The sequence below is a fragment of the Anarrhichthys ocellatus genome, unplaced genomic scaffold, assembly GCF_004355925.1.
Source record: "Anarrhichthys ocellatus isolate YVR2014 unplaced genomic scaffold, GSC_Weel_1.0 scaffold11, whole genome shotgun sequence".
Lineage (NCBI taxonomy): Eukaryota > Metazoa > Chordata > Actinopteri > Perciformes > Anarhichadidae > Anarrhichthys > Anarrhichthys ocellatus.
In genome coordinates, this window is record NW_022280041.1 from 8,586,570 (window position 1) to 8,608,467 (window position 21,898).

The 21,898-nt window shown below is 42.2% G+C and overlaps 1 protein-coding gene across 7 annotated transcripts; it reads left to right on the forward strand.

Moving 5' to 3' along the window:
• The first annotated feature begins 3,490 nt into the window (after window positions 1-3,490).
• On the forward strand, window positions 3,491-21,585 carry spag17 (sperm associated antigen 17). 7 transcript variants are annotated; one of them, XM_031850933.1, is made up of 49 exons: window positions 3,491-3,684; window positions 4,021-4,161; window positions 5,094-5,153; window positions 5,257-5,385; window positions 5,548-5,713; window positions 5,800-6,015; window positions 6,146-6,324; window positions 6,521-6,667; window positions 7,091-7,166; window positions 7,281-7,399; window positions 7,518-7,715; window positions 8,539-8,643; window positions 8,853-9,003; window positions 9,103-9,315; window positions 9,426-9,457; window positions 9,574-9,690; window positions 9,841-9,998; window positions 10,199-10,308; window positions 10,392-10,459; window positions 10,812-11,009; window positions 11,203-11,317; window positions 11,514-11,633; window positions 12,253-12,363; window positions 12,585-12,718; window positions 12,906-13,026; window positions 13,304-13,467; window positions 13,573-13,687; window positions 13,796-13,950; window positions 14,175-14,319; window positions 14,480-14,934; window positions 15,020-15,205; window positions 15,348-15,484; window positions 15,669-15,799; window positions 16,008-16,141; window positions 16,234-16,422; window positions 16,669-16,782; window positions 16,989-17,040; window positions 17,493-17,583; window positions 17,677-17,727; window positions 18,526-18,619; window positions 18,793-18,904; window positions 19,091-19,130; window positions 19,242-19,306; window positions 19,645-19,781; window positions 20,081-20,259; window positions 20,459-20,519; window positions 20,639-20,786; window positions 21,161-21,336; window positions 21,421-21,585. In XM_031850933.1, the coding sequence occupies exons 1-48, from the start codon at window positions 3,589-3,591 to the stop codon at window positions 21,313-21,315; spliced, it is 6,390 nt and encodes a 2,129-aa protein (XP_031706793.1). In that variant the 5' UTR covers window positions 3,491-3,588; the 3' UTR covers window positions 21,316-21,336; window positions 21,421-21,585. The 7 variants fall into 7 exon arrangements, with proteins under 7 accessions (XP_031706793.1, XP_031706799.1, XP_031706798.1 ...); XM_031850939.1 differs by having other exon boundaries at window positions 16,234-16,353; XM_031850938.1 differs by having other exon boundaries at window positions 16,237-16,422.
• The last annotated feature ends 313 nt before the right edge of the window (window positions 21,586-21,898 follow it).

Below are 21,898 nucleotides of genomic sequence, written 5' to 3' on the forward strand. Positions count from 1 at the left end.
TATATATATATATATATATGTATATAGCTATATATATATATATGTGTATATAGCTATATATATATATATATATGTACAGGGTCTGATTTTGGACAGTTTATTGCTGCCCTGTGAGACCGTAGGCCAAATGTCCCCACATTACACCAGGGAAAAAAAGGAGGCCAACATTTTTATGTAATTACAGTCAAAATTCAAATGTAATTTTCCTGTCAGGTATGGTCACTATCCAGTGGTCTCGAGCCACTCTGACAAACACACATCCAGAGAACGCTGAACTCCTAAAAAGGTGGGGCCAGTAAACATGACCTTGCTCTTTGCTCTTTGCTGACATTACATCCCATGATTTCTTGGAATTGAAATTCAAATCTTTCTTATTCTAACACTGCTGCAGTGTGACTTGGCACCATGCAATGTTGATGAGTGGAATTTTAAATCCACTTTGCATGGCCAAGTAGCGAGCAGAGGTAGTAAACACCTTAGCACTGAGGGCAGTCTGATACAGTAGGAATAGTTCATTCTTCTCCGTTATAGGCATCAAGTATTGAATTTAATCCAACAGGAACACAGGCAAACGGAAAACATTGTAGGATTTCATTCAGGTTTAGATATCTTTTTGGTCATTTTGTTAATGTTAACACGCTTCAGATTGTTATCATAATACACTTCTTAAATACCATGTAATAATAGCATAGCATGTTAGCACGCTTACATTAGCATGGCAGCTAAGGCAGCTAGCATGATGCAATTCCATGAGCCTTGGTCCATGCTATTTTGTTATTGAACAAATTTCTGACGGGGTATGTTCCTACTCTGCTAGCATACTCTTCTAGCAAAGCACAATACTGTACCAAGCCATGAATAACCAGAACAATAAAAACACATGTGTGGTGTAATGCAGTACAAAAGAATCTTAACAGTCATTTACATTTTTGTTTTTGAGATGAATATAGTCTGTGAGTTGACTTGGTTGTGTGGCATTTTCAGTCTGAGGCTGTACTTTGTGCTGGTGTTAAATTGGACTAATACATATTTAGTATTCAATATTTAATATTCATGTAATGGTTTGCATTTAAATGCACAGATATTTCATCTGGTCATTCAGTGTGTTTTCCTCATAGCCTCTTGGCCTTTGCAGTTCTTTCAGCGTTTTATGCTTTACTGTTGATCATCTTTATATTTGAAAGAAGTCCGACTCCCCATCATCTATATCCAGCATTGAATTGTTTGCGAGCACATGATTCAGAATTGATTGCTCAAGTGGTCATAGATACCTTGAGGTCCTGGGAGTTGCATTGTGTAAAGTACGGGCAGTGCCTTCAAGGAATTTGGTGTCTCATTTTATTTTTTATCTTAGTGACTCATGTGTTTTCCATGTGAGGATGAGCACCTGGATTGATCATTATTCAGCCATTTCTCTTGGGATAAATAGTTGTAAACTTTTTTTCTCCTGTCCTATATCTTATAATAACTTGAATAAGACACATTATTTAGAGTAACTACGTAGAAAGGGGATGGAGTTCTTAAATAAACTATCACGACAGAAATGAAACAGAATAGCCACAACAGACACATGATACACATGTTTAACAGCAGTGTATTCCTAAACAAAACTAAGGATATTTTGAGATGTTGCTATGCTATTTGCAGCAGTGTGCACGGAGAGTTATTTAAGTGTCACTACAGTTTTTTATCTGGCTTATAGTTTGACCTTTGTAGAGCGCTGCCTCTGGAAGGGTTGGAGCTGACAACAACCCAATAATGTGGATCTCTCTGGCATCTTGCAAGTGGGCGTTGTCTCACTTTTGACCTTTTATGGGGAGCTGCTGGAAGTAGCTTGCTGCCTTGATGAAATCACTGTCATGACAATGGCCCCTTGTATTGATAAAACGACTCCAATGGGATTGATTGGAAATCAAATCATGACATGCAGAGATGCTGTGCACGAAATTCTTTATGATACGCTCTGATGAATAGAGCAAAAAGCATTACACGAATTCAGTGCCAGTGAGTCTTTGTCAACAAAGGCCCAGTGTATTTATCGTATTGAGTCATAAATATTTAATTGGAGCGTTTTTCCTTGCTCAAATAGACCTCATTGAGACAGCTCTGCACAGTCCAGAAAAGCTTCTATCAAACAAATGGAATATATTACGTAACTACTGTAGTAAATGTATGTGCCAAGACGAACCCCTCAGGAGAACATAAAATGAGCAGCTAGTTTGACGATTGATGTTAGAGTGCATCTCTGGTGTCAATCTTTCAGCTGGGTTGCAAAGAGACTCTGAAAGTAAAAGAGGAAATGCTTTAGGGTGACTGACCAGGTTTTCTTTTTTTTCTTTTTCCATTAAAATGTAAAATTAAAGTCTTTCCCAAACACAGTTTTCTTTTCCATTTCAATAACTAAATTATAATTGCAAACCTAATAAATGAAAATACAAATTATGATAAGTAAGATATGTTGTCACTCATTTAATTGTTGCCTGAGTGGTGAGAGTGTGTGGGAGTGGTGAAGTGGCCACGACCCCTTTCACACTTCTCTCTTCATTATCATTAATTTAATACAGTAGCTCTTTATATTCATTCCACTTCAGTATTCACCTAATTAGCATTCAAAATGTTCCTCTCTTTGAATAAAACCTGGTCAAGGTTAAATCTAGTGTCATAATGCATGCATCATTACGGTTCAAAATTGATTTAACTTCTACTTAAGATTAACACAGTATATCAAAGTAGAATTAGAGGCTCTTCTTCTTGGTGTTGCCATGATTTAACCTCCTTCTTCTTGTTTGGCTCATCTTGTGGATCAACACTTTTATCATTCATTCTGCAGATAAAATGGCACCGAAGTGTAGGCCTATGTGTTCCAAAATGCCATTCTTAGGATGTTTTCTGTCTTTTTTTTTTCACTTATTCTGGCACCGAAATCAGACCAACTGTCTTTCATAATGTCATTCAAAGTGTTGTGTCTCAAGTGCAATTCATTCAATGACTGGAACAAGTAGAAAAGGTTCATTTTTGGATTCCAAATGGTTGCAATGTATTGATTATTCCCTTATGGAATGGCTGCACAGTGTACTATGATATGGATAGACAATAATTACAATTTATATGAAATAGTGAAATAGTGAAATGATGTGCAAACTGTTATTATTTGGGGATAAATATTTCGGCCCATGATAATTTCAGTCTCACACAGACCGGAGATTACACTGCCATCTAGTGGAGAAAGATAAATACTTAATATGTTGCCTACAAAAATGGATTTATATTTAAACTAAATTATTCAATTGTTGATGAGGGATATTCCGTATCCAAAAAAAGAAAAGAAAAAGTGAAATCATTTTACTATAGATCATTTAAATGTGTTTTACTTTTTTTGACAATTTAAAGCGAAATGCTTTTGTTTTGAAAGTTTACAGGAAGTCACTTTGGGAAACTTGACGCTGGTGTGGATGCGGTTGCCAGGGGCAACACAAGCACCAGACGTAGTTTTAACTTCCTTCATTTGGTGTTTGCTCGGATAACTTTAAGAGTATTTTCGCTGTTCTGTGTGTTCTTTTTGATGTAGGCTGTCGTCACTGAGTGTCAATGCCACCAAAAGCAGCTAGAAGGGGCTCAGCCAAGAAGCCCACTGTTTTCAACAAGAACTGGGAGGCTGGTCTCACCAGAGCTCAGTTTGAGGAGGTTTGGTATCTAGCTGACTTCTTTCTTCGGTGTAACTTTATGTTTAATCTTCATTTCAGTTAACGTTAGCGAGAATAAAGTTTTAAAATGGGTAGCATATCCTCCAAACTGCTTTTTAAGACAATTTTAGTACCGTCTATAATGTCACTACCATAATATATAATTAGAAATTGCATTGAAAATGGTAAACAATTGAGCTTTTATTGTGAAGGTAAGAAGTCCGAACCGGAAGTGTTAGTTATTAGGTGGAAATCGATGCCACCTGTGGTTATTGACTTGAATGGTGAACGTGTGTTAGTATATTTCATCATTATCCTGGTTTTTAACGCCGTTTAGGAGTCATGGCAGGCCTGTGTGTCTTTGGTGGTTGGGGGACGTCCAGAGGATGAGGAACTGACCCAGGGTCTGTCTTTGGCTGTACACAAACCAACACGCAAACTCTTCAACCTTTTGACCTATGACAGCACCCTTACAAAGGTATTCTGAGTTTGGTTCAAGTTTTTTTTATTAAAAGTGTCTCCTGTATCTGTATTGAGCTCTACATGCTGTCACTGCGGTACTTGACTTGTTACTAAACTGAAAACTAATGTAGTTTACTAATTCATATGAAATAAACTGAACTTGGCACTGTCATTATGTTGTTATCGCTCTAACCCAGGGGTGTCCAAACTTTTTTCAAAGAGGGCCAGATTTGATAATGTGAAAATGCCCAAGGGCCAACATTCCCTGCTGACATTATTTTAAACAATACAAGTAGCCTATACATACATTGTTATTTAATCATTTTATTTTCAATGACAGCAAATAGCAATGTAACCAAATGTAAGCAGCTATAATCACTATTTTAAAGTGATTAGTGACTCGTCTAAAACATTTAAAAAAGGAATAACTTCAATAGAATCATTCTATACACTGTAACTTCTTTACATTCTATTAGAATGTAAAGAAGTTACATTGTTGCCTTTTCTTTTCTTTTCTTCCCACAAGAACGTAATTTTGTCAGGTTGATAAAAAAATGTCACTTTACTTCCTGACATTATTGTTACGTCTAACCCGTTGTGTGTCTATGCAGCTTTCACATCTTTGAGCTCTTGTTTAAACAGAAAATAAATTAAAATTGTCACATTTTCTTCTACAATCATTAGTTCCAAATTCCACTCTACATCTCCATACTATATATTCAGTATTCCACAATTATCTGTTTCTTAGATTTTATTAAATAATAATCGTATTTGGTCGCTCTTCTCACTGTATTGACGATATAATGAATGGCTAATTGAATGAATACTCAATACATCATTTGTAGTCATCTGATCTACTGAATGAGGTACCGAAAATGCTGTTAGTGCAACTCTAACACCTTGTATTTTTTTCAAATGAAAATGTTCTCCTGTCCGACCTCGTTACAGATCAATGAACTGGGGAATCCCAAAGCAAAAAGACCCGATGACATCCCCACGTTCTATGAGGTAGGCTTGTCAATGAGGGTTTCTGATGCGTTGTGTGTCAGTCTGCTCTGATTGTCTATACGAAAGCCTTTGTCCTTCGTGTGCATTGTGTGTCTTCGTGTAGGTTACAGAGTCTGCTAAGGTGCTGCTGGATGCAGGAGAGGAAATTGCTTGTGACTTGATGGCAAAAATACTGAAGTTCCAGCTGCTACACATCAAAGCCAATGATCAGCAGAGGAGGAGAGCCGAGCAGGTCAGTGATTCTTCATTAAATGTGATTCTTTGTGTTCGTTTAGTGACAGTGTTGAACTGGAGCGGATTTCCCCCCCAGAGCTAAATAGAGGAGAGGTTAATCTGATTTTATCAGGGTTTGCTTTTGTGCAATTTTATTCCTTTTTGTCCACACCTGTTTAAGGCTGAGGAGGAGAAGTCAAAGAGCGGTCGTCAATCTGCCAGCAATAACAAAGGAGGGGCCAAGGTCTCTGACAAAAAGGGAAAGACTCTGCATTCACCTGTGCCACCTTCTAAGGAGAAGACCAAGCTCAAACGCAGGGATGATTTTGACCCACCGAAGTGCATTGGTAAAAAAAACTCAAATTGTGTGTTCGTGTGTGAGAGAGAGCAATAACTCACCCTGTGTGTTGTGTTGTGTACGTCTGGGCCACAGATGACGAACCACAGGATGGTCCTCAACACTACATCTTGCTGCTGGGCTTCTACCAGCCCCAGCTGATCGGGGCGCTTGATGCCATCGGTGTACATGTAGCCAATGTCATTAAACTGTGTTCTGAGCACACGCAAACGTCTGACGGACAGCAGCAGGAACAACACCCCTGTGAGGCCGATGGGCAGAGTCGGAGGACCTCTCTGTCTCTGGATGCAGGTAAAGGGGCCTCAGTATGCGGTCCATCAAAACAATGTAATAGCTTTTACATGTACTCAAACTCCCCGGCATACACTTTATTTATATGTTGTTATCAACATTACAGTATCTTCTCCTTTGTGTGTGTCAGAAGCAGAGGTTCATGGCAGTGTAGAGCAGGCTGAGCAGGCCATGAAGTTGGATCTATTCTGGTCAGGTCTGAGAGCAATTTTGGACAGCGGGCCACCAAACTCCAAGCTCCATGATGCAGTTCAGCTCAGCTACATCGTCCCAGATCTTGGGCCTCCCCTCCACACACAGGAGGCTGAGGTGAGTTGACAGATGTTTTGTCTCGTGGATCTATTGTCATGAAGCCTGCTATTCCCTTTTTTGATCATTCTCAAGGTCCCTCTCTGTCCGTCTTTCTCAAGGTCTCTGCCCTCTTTGTGTTTGCTTATCAGTCAGTTTCACATTTTTTTTTTTTTGTGATTTGATTTTGAATATGAATCCTAATCTGTGTGTCCAGCTGGAGATGGGGAGCCGAATCTTTGAGGGCGTTGCCAAGCTCATCTATGACTGTCTGGACTGGCGCAGGCAACATCAGCACTACCTGAACAACATAAATCTCATCAGTATACCTACTGTTGTTGGGTTGGATCCACAGTCTGCAGAGGTACACATATACATGCATGCAGTAAAACTTAACAACAGGGCTGCAAATAAGGTGTATTTTCATTATCGATTAATCTGCTGGTTATTTTCAGTGTTCAAAAGGTCAGCGTTAAGGCCTTTACAGAGTCCTTGAGCACCCCCTTGTGGACAAATAAAAAAAAATGTAGTCAACTGAGAGATCCTGTGCATCCGAGAGACCACACCACACACACACGTACTGTAAACACACACACACTGACACAAATAAACAAACCAATTAAACAGCATGCCCTCTCTGGAGCCTGATTCTTTAACTTGAATCATGCCTTTATTGGCCGTCTCAACCAGCGGAATTTAAAGTGGACCTCCACGGTACCCATTGAACAGTAATTATGTGGCTGGATATCGATGGAAAAAGTATTACTTTGTTGTGTATTTGTGCCAGGTTGTGCCGACCCTTCCGCTCCTGACTCCACGCTCCAAAATGAAACCAGTGTGGGAACAAAGGCCAACAGACCAAGGTATAACCTTCTTTTTTCATGTATCTTTAGCACATGCTTGTGTGTGTTTTTTTTATTTTTTATTAGATATTCACGACTAGGATGACAAACCTCCCTTCTCTCCTTTGTGGACAGAGGCCCAGCAGCCTCCTCTCTCTACAGATGTGGACATGCGTTACTATTGCAGCCTCCTGGACCTGGTTCCCCCCGAAGCCTGCTCTGTGCCTCTGATCATGCACTGTATGCTGGAACAGGTCTGTGTGTTGTGCAGTGTGTGGTCAGACCATGATTTAATGTTTGAAGGTGGTCCCTCATTATCTGTGTGTGACATGAGCAATCTTCCCCCCCCCGTCTGTGGATTTGTGTGTTTAGGTGGTGATTTCAACAGAGCCGTCTGTGTCCACCCTGTCCTGCGTGGCTGAGGCCAAACCTCACAACGACCTCGGGTTAGACTATCAGCTGGTCAGCTTCATGCTCCAAAGCTTCCTGCCTCTCGTACACACAAACGCGGAGAGAAGCCACATGTTAAATAGTCTGCTGACAACAACACAGAATGAAGAACACAAGAAGGTACAGTGGAACTATGCAGGTAGGCGACCCAAAAAAATACATGTACTAAAAATTAAGTTCAGTTCAGTGGTCAAAGTTTTGCCTTGCAGGGGGGGGGGGTAGTACTCGCCTTCATGCACTTGGAGCGAGCATGTGAGAGGAAGTGGGTCGGCTCTGTCTTTGCTTTGCTTTTTTTACGTTTTATTATACAACACTAGAGGGCAGCAGTAGTCCTTGGAGACTTGGCTTGGTCAGCAGAGGGTCGCCGGTTCAGGTCCCCACAGAGACCAAGTATTGAGCATGGACTGGTAGCTGGAGAGGTGTTAAGTTTGCCTCCTGGGCGCTGCATATGTGCCGTTGAGCAAGGCTCCCCCTCTGCTCCGAATACTGGGATTGGATAAATGCAGAGGTTACGTTTCACTGTGTGCTCTGAGACAATAGAAGTTGATTTACATTTTACAAATGCTTTAGTTGGTTAGTTAGCAACTTTACCAAGTGAAGTTAAATTTGACAGTCCAATATGAGTGCTGAATATATCAGCACCAACATTATAAGGACATAAAAGTGTCCCTTTGAGTTTAATAAAAAGTGATCTGACAGATGTGACAGGAGAGATAAAAATAAACTTACAATGATGGATTATGACAGAAACTGAAACCTTCTGACTGAGACAACTGCTGTTACTAGGACAAGTTATGTTGTATGATATATTTTCCTTTCTTTCACTCATCTGTCTTGTCTCCAAAAAGGAGGTGTGGTGTGTGTAATGTGTGTGTGCACTTTAATGACTCCGGAGTGTTCGGACACACTCATTTGTCTCTGATCTATTCTCTTTTTTTGTTAGAAGCTAGAGGAGAAGTTTGGAGTAGAGGAGACGCAGATGAAGTCTGAGCACCCTCTGGTCATCAGACACCATGATGAGATGGCAATGCGCTTAAGGGATATCAATGCAAGTAGATTTGTTGTGTATAAATTATTAATTTATATTGTCCATGTGGAATTTGCCATTATGGTTCCAAATAGTCTGTATAGTTTATGTAGTCTCGGCCTCATTCTGACCTTATTGTTATTAGAAATGTGTGTGTGTGTGTGTGTGTGTGTGTGTGTGTGTGTGTGTGTGTGTGTGAGTGTGTGTGTGTGTACATGTGTCCCTCATAGGCGGTCCAGGGTTTTGATCCAGCAGAGGTGGAGCTGTCCATGATGAGGGGGTCTCCAGTGTGGGAGCTGATCCAGTCTGTAGCTCGGCCGAGAGACAGCAACTCCTGCTGGATGGCAATCAAACAGCAGCTGCAACACTACTGCACCGATGGTCAGAGAGCAGCTACTCAATATTTTCATGGCTGATGTCAATGGACTCGTTGCTCTATGTCAGAGTTTTATATTATCATAATGTTATGAAATCCTGCAGATATTGTGTCATGGCTGGAGGTGGAGCGTTTGATTCATCAGAGTGTGTTTGAGAGTATGCCCCTGACCAGGCTGGACCCAAACGGTGTACTGCAGAATGCTCCTGGACCACTGGGACCACTGTACCCAGCACAGCAACAGACACCCACAATAATCCCCTGGGACAACCCACTGTTCTACGCTAAACAGCAGCGTGAGAACCTACAGACTAAAGGTCTGTTTCTACCATGATTAATTAAATTACTCTGACTGTCTTTGGCTCGCATATAGTATATTACACAATGCAACTGACTTAAGAAACTTGATTGCTTCTCTCAACTGTAGGGCCGATGTTTCTCACTGAAGATCTCACAGAGGTATTGTTTGTTCATACTACTGTAACTACTCACATTTCTTTGTGCTCCAATAAAAACATAATGAACATTTGTTCAGATTCTTCTCCTAATAAGGTTGCATGTTGATTTTTCTCTAGCAGATCAGAGGGAGGGCGTGTTGCCAGCTGGACTTGCATGACATTCAGAGCAGTCGGCTGAGATCTCTGTTTGACTGGCACTACACTGAACACCACAGTGCCTCCATCTTCCCACAGGTGACCTGTCTAATCTTGTCTTTCAAGGTTAAAACACCATGGCAATGTTATTCCACCCAAAAAACGCAATTTGTTGAATTGAAAACCCCCTCGCATTTTTCATGTACTTTCAATTTTGCACATACAAATTCAATTTTATTTTATTTGCAGGTACTCCAGTTAGCCTCAGAAGAATACCGCTGCTTGGACACTTTCAGAGGAAGTCATAACAACATCCTGTACATCTTTTGTCACAATCCAATGAGCCCTTATCGCCAGTGCAAGGAGTTCTGGGATGTAGCCCGGCTTCACACGGATGTCAAGTTCAGGTCAGAGTGCAAGTCCACATTTTCCGGCGTTTTCTTCTCACAGGACATGAATAGTAATCTGCTTTTTTGATATATGAGAAAGCAAAATAAGACTTTTTTTTCATCAGTCCTTAGCATATACACCGTATAATCTGACTAATGGAATAGTGTATGTGTAGAATGTTACATAGACTTCAAATGTTATTGTTATCTTCGGATAGGAATTATTTGGAGCACGTGGCAGATACCATTTCAGATTGGACTAAAGAGGAAGAATTAAAGAGAGAGGCAATGCAACTCAGAGATCTCAGCCCTGCTGAGGCTCTAAAAGGTAGCTTGTCAACAAAAATCTCTCATCAATGTCACTATACTTCCCACCATACAGTTACAGTGTTTGTTTTGTTCCTGGACTAGAAGAAAAGGCGACGGATTCTGCAGAGGAGGACATTCTGGAGCCAGTCATCAAAAAAGGCTCTCTTAAAGTCAGTAGAACACATGAACATTTGCCTTCACGGTTTGCTTTGTTCTGGCCTTTCAGCAGTAATGCAGTAACTCTTTAGACCCTTTACAGAAATCTGCTGAGACGGCTAAATTAAACCTGACCCCCTCTTACGTGGTGATTTAGTTTCCTCAAAGAGCTGTGGAGATATTCCTCATCAGTAGTTACAGAATCTCGTACCTAAGCAGGATTTAAAGAGCTGCATCCAACCATCATCTATAACTACTTATCCTTAGATGGTGGGTGGGGGCTGTAGCTTATCTTAGCTGACCTCGTGCAGGAGCTACACCCAGCGATGGTTCAGTGTGTATATTAATGTGTGCATGATGTTACAGGCCTGGAAGTTGGAGCAAGAGCACCTAAAGGAGGAGATTGCCAAGAAATCAAAGAAGGAGAATAGACCGAAAAGCAAGCAACAAAGGGGGAAGTCTACTTTGTCTTGTGGCAAGAAGAGCAGAACAGAGACGGCCGCAAGCTCAGCACTCCCTGTGGAGGAAAACAAAGACCTGCATCCGACAGAGGAGCCCTTCGATGTGAGGGCATACACACAAAACCATTAATACATTTTATTCTTGTTTTAGTTCTGTCTGACGGTATTTAGTTTCCAATACCACCAATTAGGGTGTCTAAAGGTCCGTGTAGGAGTTAATACCTGCACATCCAATCAAAGAGGGATGCTGAAAAATGATCATACTCACACTTTGTGTGTCTGTGTGCGACATGAAGGGTTTCACAGGCTACAGCATGGATGGAAGGTTGATCCATGTGTCAGGTCGTTGCCAGTACCTTTTCCCTTCAGACGGAGGACACATCACTGTGGAGAATGTCAGCTATGTTGAAGGTAATTCAGACAAAGATACGGTTGTAGAAAATGATCAAAATCTGCATATATCTGCTGTGCTGCGTAATTGGGAAAGGCGGTCACTGTAAGTGAGACTGTGCATGAAAAGCAAAGTGTGCCTCAGTTATTCCTCACTGATGCCTAGTGGGGTTTTTCCCCACATAAGCCCATGCATTCTGTACTGTTGTCACTCCAGGTTCCAGCCTAGTGAAAGTGGCGGTGAAGAAGGATGGCCACCATTTCTACACCCACATCAATCACGTTGTTGTTGATCCGGCAAATCCTCTCCCTCAGCCCCAAGATAATGAAACCAATGGTAGAAGAGAAGATTTGAATGTTAACGATGCTACAGACATTAAGCAACAGGCCAATATATTAATATAATATCAATATTGAGATGTAAGACTAGATATCTATTGTTTTTTGCTGATGTTAAAGGTTGCATTACAGTAAAGTGATGTAACTGTTCTACCTGCTATGTTATTTGCCTCGACCCACTTATTCATTATATCCATATTACAGATGATTATCTAAAATCTCATTGTGAAATGTTTTGTGAAAGCACCAACAGTCAACCCTACAGTATTGTTGGAATATGGATATAAAAATGTTGTGATATTTGATTTCCTCTATATTATCCAGCCCAAACACCCTGTGCCCAGAGGGCCTGTTTTGTAATTTTAGTATTCTTTTTATCCATTCTTGCAAATGTTTACGTCATTAAATAGATAATACTTAAAACTAATGAAGAAACAAAGATAACCTGAGACTTCCCTCACGGTTCCGTCTCAGAAAAACACCAAAAAACCTGAGACATGAACCGAACCATGGATTCTGAGAATCGTTACACCCGTGTGTGTGTGTGTGTGTGTGTGTGTGTGTGTGTGTGTGTGTGTGTGTGTGTGTGTGTGTGTGTGTGTGTGTGTGTGTTTCAGTGTCGGAGCCTGTGGAGATGAAAAGAGTGAAGCAGGGCTCCCTCTCAGCAGTTTTGGACAATGGAATCCACCTTTCATACAGTTTCTATGGTCCCGCGGGAGAATACAGAGGTTTTGCATTCATACCACATAATATTTTAGCCTTTGTGAATTTTAATTTGTTTTTAATTCTTTCAATCTTTACTTATATTTGGAAAACAGGTTGAATATGCTTATACACTGTTCCATCTCAGTTCTCTGAATATGCTTCTTCTTATGTGTGGATCAAACAATATTTACATTTCTTCACAGTGCAGGCATCTTTACTTTGGTTCTGTTTTGGGATGTTCTAGTGGGTCCCCAGGAAACGGCGCTATTGGCCCCAGAGGCCCCAGCCAGCCTCACCAGACCTCCAGAGTCCCAGGTTCCACATACGGACATGGATGCACAAAAGAATGCAGCGGGGGAAACGAATACTCAAGCAAAGGTTTCTCCACCAAGTATTAGACACATTTCAGTAATAATAGTCAATACTTTTTTCCTGTTATTCCACTTTATTGCACATCATTTGTTGTATGGATTGGGATGTAGTTTTATCTTATACTTGTGATGATTATATTACTGTTATTAGTGCATTGCTCATACAGTATGTACATGTTCATTTTTCTGTGTAGGATTGTGTGCAGTCTAAGGTGTGTGAAGGCCAGCCAGCATTGATATCAAGTCCATTCAACAGTCTCAACCTGTCTGTTCCTAATGGCCTGCTGCTGCAATTTCTAAGAGAAGATGCACAAGGTCAGTGATCCACTTTGGCAGGAAGATATGTACACACTCATCCACAGGTGTATGTGTGTCTTCCCGAGTGCAGTTTTACAAAGCTTCATGTGCTGCTGTGAGGGGAGAATAACATCTCCCACACTCACAGATTTACCTGCTCACACACTTTGGCAGAAGAGGACTTTGAATGTGCCCTCTTTGATATTTGAGCATGGTATTCCATAACTGCTATATTCCCATGTATGACTCATTCTCAAACATTTATTACGTAAGTTCTGTGTGTTTGTGTGTCCAGGAGTGTCCTCAGAAGAGCAGGGTATGTTGGTGAAACAGGGCTTTCCTCTTCATGGTAGGGGAGCTGTAGGGCAGCTTCAGGACCCTTCGCTCTCCAAGGAACTGTCCCGCATTGTCACATGCCAGGGAGCTGTGATCCGACACATGAGAGACGGGTCCACAGAGGTAAACATTCTGTCCACACATGTTCATACATAAAGGCTCAGATTCCAGCAAGTTAATGACTTCTTACTCACTCTTATGGCACACAAAATCACACGTGTGCTGCAGGTTCTGTTTGCAGATGGCTCGGTCAGTTTCAGCCAGGATTCTGGTCCGGTGTGGGTTCCTGACTCTGAGGTTGAGGAGGAAAACACCTCTCAAGAAACTGAGGACAACAGCAAAGGTTAGAGTGCAGCACCAGCGAATACAAAACACCATCTAATGAACACGATGAGCCCCCTGCTGTGAGGACAAGTAAGCATTGCTGTCTTTGTATGTTGTGTCTAAACAGAGCAGAGCTTAGAGAAGGAGCCTGATAATCAGAGCGGGTGTTGGTTAACTACGACTCCATCTGGAGCTCGCATCCACACCGTGGGGACCACACACAAACACATACCCACCACGCCTCTTCTCGTCTTCAAGACTACAGACCCCATCACCCATGAGGTAAGAGCGCAGTATTACTCCTGACAGTCAACGGGTTACCAGTTGTCTCCACTGTAGTGTTATTCAAGTTGTTTTTTGGTGTTTCACAATGAATTTGACAATGTTATTTTGATGTCAACGTTTCAATATTTTTCAATAGGTTTGTGATAGAGTCTCAAAAATTGTGCGTGTTATCGCTGGGAGTTAACCAGCCGGCTTTATCTTGGCATGTGTCGCTGTGTCAGGTGATGCTGAGCCGAGAGGATCTGGTGGTTTCTGTCCAGAACACAGACGGATCTCTGAGTGTAGAACATGCAGACGGAACCAGGATCACCAGTCTCTGCAAAGACAGACCACCAAGCACACCGCAACATATACTGCTTCACACAGGTGACCAGCATACAGTGCATACACATTAAATACTTGGCTCCCATGCACATACAGCAATCAGACAGTCCTATCTGAACATGTAGTAATGTAGTGCAAACATCTTAATCTTTAAATTGAATTGAATTATTTGATCTGACCTGTGTGTCTGTTAACTTTCCAGGGGAGCAGCCTGAGAGTGTGACCCTTAAATCAACTTCTGAATGTGCGTGCGGCTGCACTGAGTGTGTGTGTGTCACGCGCTGTGCGGACAGCAAGAACGAGGCCGTGCACTTCCGGCATACTTGTGACAGTGGAGAGGAGATTAGCGGGGACAGCGCAGGGAAAGCGCGTGACAACGAGGGTGCTGGACACGCTCGTGCAGAGTTCCGTGAGTGTGAGCATGTGTGCGATGAAAGAGAAAGCGGTGAGAATGGTGAGGAGAGCGTGTTTGCAGGAGAAACTGTGGCTGAGAATGCTGAGAGGAGTCCATGTGCAAGCACATCTACCAAGGAGCGAGTGGTGTTGGTGGAGAGCGACGGCTTCCCCACAGTGGTGATGTACCCAGAGCGACACACGGCTCACGTCCTTTTAGCTGATGGAACTGTCGTCAGTGGGAACAACCAAGGAGCCTATCAGGTGGGTGGTTCACAGCAAAAGTCAGTTTTTTAAGTAATGTGTAGATTAATACAAATGTGTGTGTGTGTATCCCTGTGCATCCAAGGTGTTTCCATCCAGTGCGGGGCTCCTACATATCGAAAGTGATGGCAAGTGTGTGTACTCGTCTGACCCACTTGTAACCCCAAGTCCAAAAGGTTGCACTCCCACAAACCGACCAGGAAGCTACACCATGAGTCATGCAGACATAGTGGCCTGTGACGTTACAGACCCCGATGGCAACCACTTCCAGGTTTGAATTATAAGAAGGGTTGGTGTTTTACGTGTTTGTGGCGAGCACTGAGAAACATCGAGAATTTAAAGAGACAGTCCTTCATAGTCTCAGAGAAGCAAGGCCTCATAGAGACGTGTGTGTGTGTGTGTGTGTGTCACAGGTGATGGAAGATGGACAGTTATCTGTGTTGAACTGTAGCCCTGCTCCGAGCACTCTTAAACAGGATGAGGAGCAGCCAGAGGAGGAGGACAGAGAAATGGTCAAGATTAATGTAAAACACAGAGAACATTCTCCCAGGTGGGCCTCTATCCATTATTCCACTTTTTATTTCTCTCTTATAGTTGCTGTATGTACAAAATAGAATGTGTTTTGCATGAATACAAAGTCAGCAGTTTTGAGACAATATTTAAACATGAACTTTGCATGGCGTTTTTAGCTGGCAACGTCGCAGCAGCCCTGTAAACATCATCTTGTGTTCCAGGCTGTTTGTGGTGCATGAGGATGGCTCAGGTACTGAACTACTGAGCTCTCAAACTGTAGAGGAACTGCTTTACCAGGCCTATTCTGACCCAACCATAGCCCTGCTGAAGGAACCACTGCCAGACGCACAAGGTGCACTGTTGATTATCTCCCAAATCAAGAAAACTAACACTCAACCAATAATAATAATAATTGCAACAGTTTTATTATTTGATCTAGCCATATTTCAACTAACAATGTTCCATTTGAGCGCATTGTTCTCTCTCAAATGTCTTTCAAAGGAGGAGCAAAGGCAGGGAAAGCCATCTGAATCTCTATGTGACATTTTTGACTGTTTCAGATGAGTTTGGCATCACCATGTTGAAGCCCAGCCACCAGAGCGTGTGGTCCCAGTGGCTGCTAGGGAAACAGAACCCTGACATTACCCCGCCCAACCTCAGAAACCGCAGCTGGCATGACTTCCCTAGAATAGAGGTACAGGTGTGAACAAATACACATGTCGTACAAGTACACTCGGGGCCAAACGCTGACGTTTTTCTACCCTCTGCACTTTCTCTCTATTCCAGAAGAAGAGCCCAGGTCCTCCGTTTGGTGCTGACATGGGACGAGGTTTGACTCTGAGAGATGGGTCCGCTGGTTCTGCAGCACAGCGGCAACCTCTCAGAAGCTGCCCTAAAGTCCTGGAGGTGAGGGAACTGTACCAGCACCGACCATTCACCGCTCCACTCAAAAATACTGTCGACACACGACTGAAGGTAAAAACAAACCCACGTATTACAGCTCTGTTTTTTAAATACTGAAGCAGCCCGTATTTAAAACCAGCACGACATGTAACGAGACCTCAATTGTTGCGGTAATGTGATTGTTGGCCCTGAAACATGTTGCGATACTTCTGCTGTGAAAGTTGTGTCGCTTGTGTCGTGTAGTCTGCTTTTGAGCATGACATCACATTTTGCAGGATATTGACAAATGTTGAAAGTTGCCTTTTGATTTGATTGCAGGAATACATTGAGAGTTTGATGGTGAGGGAGCAGCGATCAGAGGAGATGGAATTCAAAGACCCTCGCACTGAGGAGGAGACTGTTCATGCCAGTGATCTGCTCAATCTGGTCCTGGTGAGTACACACACACACACACACAGTATAATGCACAATTGGTATATTACCAGATGCCTTTACTTTGACTGGTATCGTACAACAGGCAAGAAGATGTTAATAGAAGGGGCTTTCCCCACTGCATACTGAAATAGAAAACTCTACAAATAACAAATACAATCATTGTGTACAGTATTAATGTTAATTATTAATGTTGTACTTTAAAGTCTTTTGCTGAAGAAGAGGATGCAGGTCACATCTTTGACTGGAGGACTTCAGGTGGGTGACTGCTTTTTGTAGTTTTGTAGGCTGTGTTTGAACAATGTGTCCAGTTACGAGTCTACTGAAATTAAAGTTCCATTTGCAGTTCCCTGGTTTCCTTTATTTAATTTTAACTAATTAAGCATATCTACCTAGTTGTGATTGTTTTTAATTAGTGAAAAAATTCAAATTGAATCAGTTTGTGGGAATGTTTCCAGTCACTTTTTGTGGAAATAAATAATGGTGTGTTGGAGGGCTGGATGACGTATCAGATACTCAATTAACATGCAATGAATTGGTTGATTTCTGTTTTACTGAATGAAGATAATAGTGGAGGTTTAAAGTTAAGTATTTCGTTGTTAGAGTTGAGCACAGTAGTTCATGTCATTTTAGTTTTGGTTTTGTGTTACGGGCTCAGAACACTTCGCCTAAAGTGAATCTCTTCCAATTCCTTCTGTATGCATCCACAGTGGACTTAGCCAATCTGTACAGCCAAGGAGTTGGAGACCCAATTGAGCAGTCGGATGTTTCAGAAGACACAGCCAGAGCAGCGAGTGACAGGTTGGGAGATTAAAATGGCATGCATGAACAGATGATGTTAACGCTCTCTAAACACTGTCATGTATTTGTATAATACACTATTCTCTTATCCAGTTGTACTAATGGAAAGGAGTCAAAGTGGACTGAAAGGCTGACACAGCACAGGTAAATATACGTAGGTTCTCGCACCGTTTTGTGATTGTGTGTGAAGACCAAACGTCTCCTCTTGACATTAAGTACCTTCATAAGTAGCGACAATTAGTTTTACTGATGCCTTTTATTGCACCAAGATAACATTTGAACTAAGTGTTTGATGAGTTATACTCACTAGCAAGGGTGTAGGGTTTGTTTTTAGTAGCGATGGGGACATACATTAAAGGGGGGGCTCTGGGGGTCCTCCCTTTTGAGCGTCAAACACTTAATTTCCTGCAATCTGGTGAATTTTTATGCACCAATTTATGTAAAGGAATATACAGAATTCAGGCGACAGGTGATAATTCATGATGGGGGAGGTAATATAATGCAGTAAGGCTCTCAGGCATTCTGTATTGCTTTCATATATTTACTCTCGCGTAGATCAACTTCTCCCTGCTGAGTCAGCACACGTGTAGGCATGATTTACCCTTCTGTTCTCTATTGTGTCTTTTGTTGGGGGGAGTTTATTTACAAATGCATGTCTATTAAATATTGAGGGGGACGTGTTCCCTGCATCCTGACCGAAAACCTACACATTTGTTACTCACATTGGTGTGAGTTAATTGTGTAAATGGATTTTTCGCTGTCATGTCTTTGTATGGATGCAGTGATTCTCGTTTGAATTATTTGGAGTGAAAATACAGCAGCTTCTGCAGTCCGACTAAAAGGTTTGGATAAAGGAGAATAGTGGGAAATGATGGTACTACCACGGCTACATGTACATTTGCACTAGTAGCCGTCAACTTATCATTTATTTGTGTGCCTCAGACAGGAGAAATGTGAAGAGCAGGCTAATAGAGAGGCTCTGAGGAAGAAGTCCGTTGTCCCTTTTTTCCACCCAGAAAATGTTCCATTATACCAGGTACTGTATGTGGTCTCTTCAATTTACTATACATATATTTAGATACATTTTCTTAAATTATTTAGTCAGCATCATTGTAAAAAAACAACATTATAGCCCACGTTGATTCACCATTTCTGACATTACATATAAAATGTACAGAAGGAGACACAGCACTGTTGCTTGTTTTCCAGACTCTGCGAGAGCACCAAATGCCAGACATGAGGAGTTTATCCATGGATCTCCCTCCGTTCCCCAAGTCAGGCAGCACTGAGGCTTTCCTGAAAGATGCTCCACAAGAGAAAAGTAAGTTATTATATTGTCAAGGAAACTCCATTTTAAAGGCGTCCTGTTGGGAATCCATACTGACAAACCTGGGGACAAATGGACAGGAACTCTTAAAGCAACTGTAGGGGTGCATAAAAACCGCTAACTGTTGATTCAATAACATGCAAACTATATAATATACCGTGTTTGTGTTTGCAACTGCAGCCCCACGACCCTTAAACCCAACACCCTCTCAATCGGCAAGGTAATAAAGAGGATGCTAAGAACTATTTATTTGTTTGATTTGGCTTGTCTAAATGATGTTTACATTTGCTCATGCAACACATCCTGACATCTCCAGTTGTTTTGCTCTTAGCCATGCAGGAAGAAGTGACCGGATGCTTGAAAAAAGGCCGACCAACCCCACGCCTCAGACTGCCGGTTTGTTCCCCACCTTCCTCTGTCGTTTTATATTAAAATGAGTTCCCTAATCAGGAACTACATCTGAATATTGCAGGGACATTTTGAGGGCATAGTCTGGTTTCTATTTAAAGCACCATCAGGCAAGTGAGTACATTAACCTGTCCCATTTCTGGGCGGCATGGTGGAAAGACCCACGATACTAAAGAAAACCTACTTTTCTGGCTCGTTTGAGGCTGTATGTGATTCACATTGATTTAACTTCCAAGTTGGTTGTTATGCAGGTTAAGCCCGCTGAGCACTTTCAACGGCATGAATGGATGAATGACGGTGTCTTTGTGTGTGTATGTCTGTGCCAGGTGAAAGCAGTCTGAGGGGTTCAACTGGGCAATGTAAGTCAGTGCAGGTGGATGTGACTGGAAAGCCCAGGAGGACTAAAGTCCGACTACCAACCTCGATCCTCGGCTCTAAACCTTGCAGCGTACCAAATCAGCAGGTAGCCAAACATTCACATCATACTATTATCTAAAAACTTAGATCTATTTGAGCTTTCTGTCTAAAGGTGGTAGTTCTGTATACTGTTAACATTTTCCTTGGTTTGACACGTTATCTATGATTATTAAATAGTGTCCTAAAGTGACATCTAGAGGTGGTGAAATACCACTGTATCCTGTAATCCTACAATTTTAAAAAACACGGTTTCCCGTACACATGCTTCTCTCTCTCTCTACCACTCTATCGCACACATTCTGTTCGCACATGCATTCATCACTTCGTCTGCATCGCCTATTCCAGTTCCTGGCAGTGGAAGAGCCGGTGAGGAGGAAGTGTCGAACTATTTCTCTGACTGATCCCAGTGTCATAGCGAGGGGATTCCAGCTGCTCCCGTCCCGTGTTGACTTTGGCACACTGCAGGAGGGCACCTCCTCTGCCATTTCTGTGGTGATGAAGAATGTGGGTGTCGACACCTGCAGGTAAGACACCAGAATGTGGACGGATGAAGGTGTGGATACATAAATGCACAGGCAAATGTAGGCTTTGAAACCAGGAAATAATGGAAACAAAGAAAAGAGTTCTGTGGATGGGTGCAGGCGATTTATGGGTCACCTTCAAGTCCAAAACTATGAGCTGTAACTATTGGTGGTTTGTTTTCGATCTCTCTCTCGCTGCAAGGTTCCTCGTGAAACAGCCTCCTCCTGCTACAGGCCTCCGGGTCATCTACAACCCTGGGCCTGTAAGTTCCCCGCTGGATGAAATAGTTAAATGCATGTTTAAATTCAGTGAGGAGAAGTTATCATCTCCCACGTAAGTGTTGGAAAAACTACATACGCAGTGTGCTGTATGTCTGTCCAGGTGCCTGCAGGCTTGCATGTTGACCTGCAGGTTCAGCTGTTTGCCATGTGTACGGTCCAAGCAGGAGAGGCGGAGCCAAAGACAAATGTCTCCCAGGACATCATCATCCGCACCGAGACAGACATCCTCTACCTGCCTGTCACTGCTAATATCCTTTAAGCTCATCAAGAAGTGTTTTACCCTTGAAGAAACATTTTGATATATAGTCTTAGTTTAGAGAAGCAAGTAATCAAATGTTAGCATATATCAATGTGGTCTGGCTCATTTTCCAGCCTTGTTTTCAGATTTTTTTAAAAATAAATCCTCCACTATTTATTTAAAGAATGACCTGTGGCTAAAGACTCCGGCATGTTAACAACTGGTGACATAATAGAGATAATTACATTTCCTCAGCGGAAGGAAACAGTGAATTAATTAATGTGTAATTGAAGACCAAGTGCAGTTGTTTTGAGACTCATCAAGCCTGCTCAGCCAGGTCTATAAACGGGAACATACAGCGAGGTTGGTCTTTAACAATATCACCCGTCCTTCCTGAGAGGTTATACGACATTTGGCTTCAGGACCACATCGGTACACACAACAAGAAAGGCTCCAGGGTCCGTCAACTTTCTCCTCTCAGCCCACCAGTTGGACGGGGGGGGCCGCATATCCCCACGGACGACCCGTTACCCTTCTGACCAGTCCTTCAGCAGGCGAGGGTCAGTATCTTGTACTGTAGAAATTTCACATGTGGATAGAAAGCAATAACAAAATCTGAACCAGTTTGTGTTTGTACGTTTCAGGACATCTTAACTGCACCACTCCTCTGTGAGCGACAGGGTACACATCCCATCAGATTTCCCATAATTCAAACAGTCATCCCATCATCATTGACTGCACTCAACTCTGCACAAAAATGAATAAATTAATTTAAAAAAAATGTTTAATGGATATCTCTCTGTTCCAAATAAAACAATTACAACACTGAAATAATTGTGAATTTGCGGCTTTTGTGAAAACATATTTGGTGTGTGCCTTCAAGACATCAAACCAGACTCAATAAATACCAGTTGGAGTTGGATGCGTGCCTGAGTGTGCGTCTATCTCCACAGGGGAGACTCGCGCCTGTGCGTGTGCTCAGGTGTATAGATGGGGAGGTGGGTGGGGGATGTTGGTATATGACGTCAACGGAGACTCAATGCAAGGTGCAAACCACGGCCAAACAAAGTTAAATAGTGACAGTCACCCTCGCCGTCCTTGTATTCCGATGTCGTGTATTTG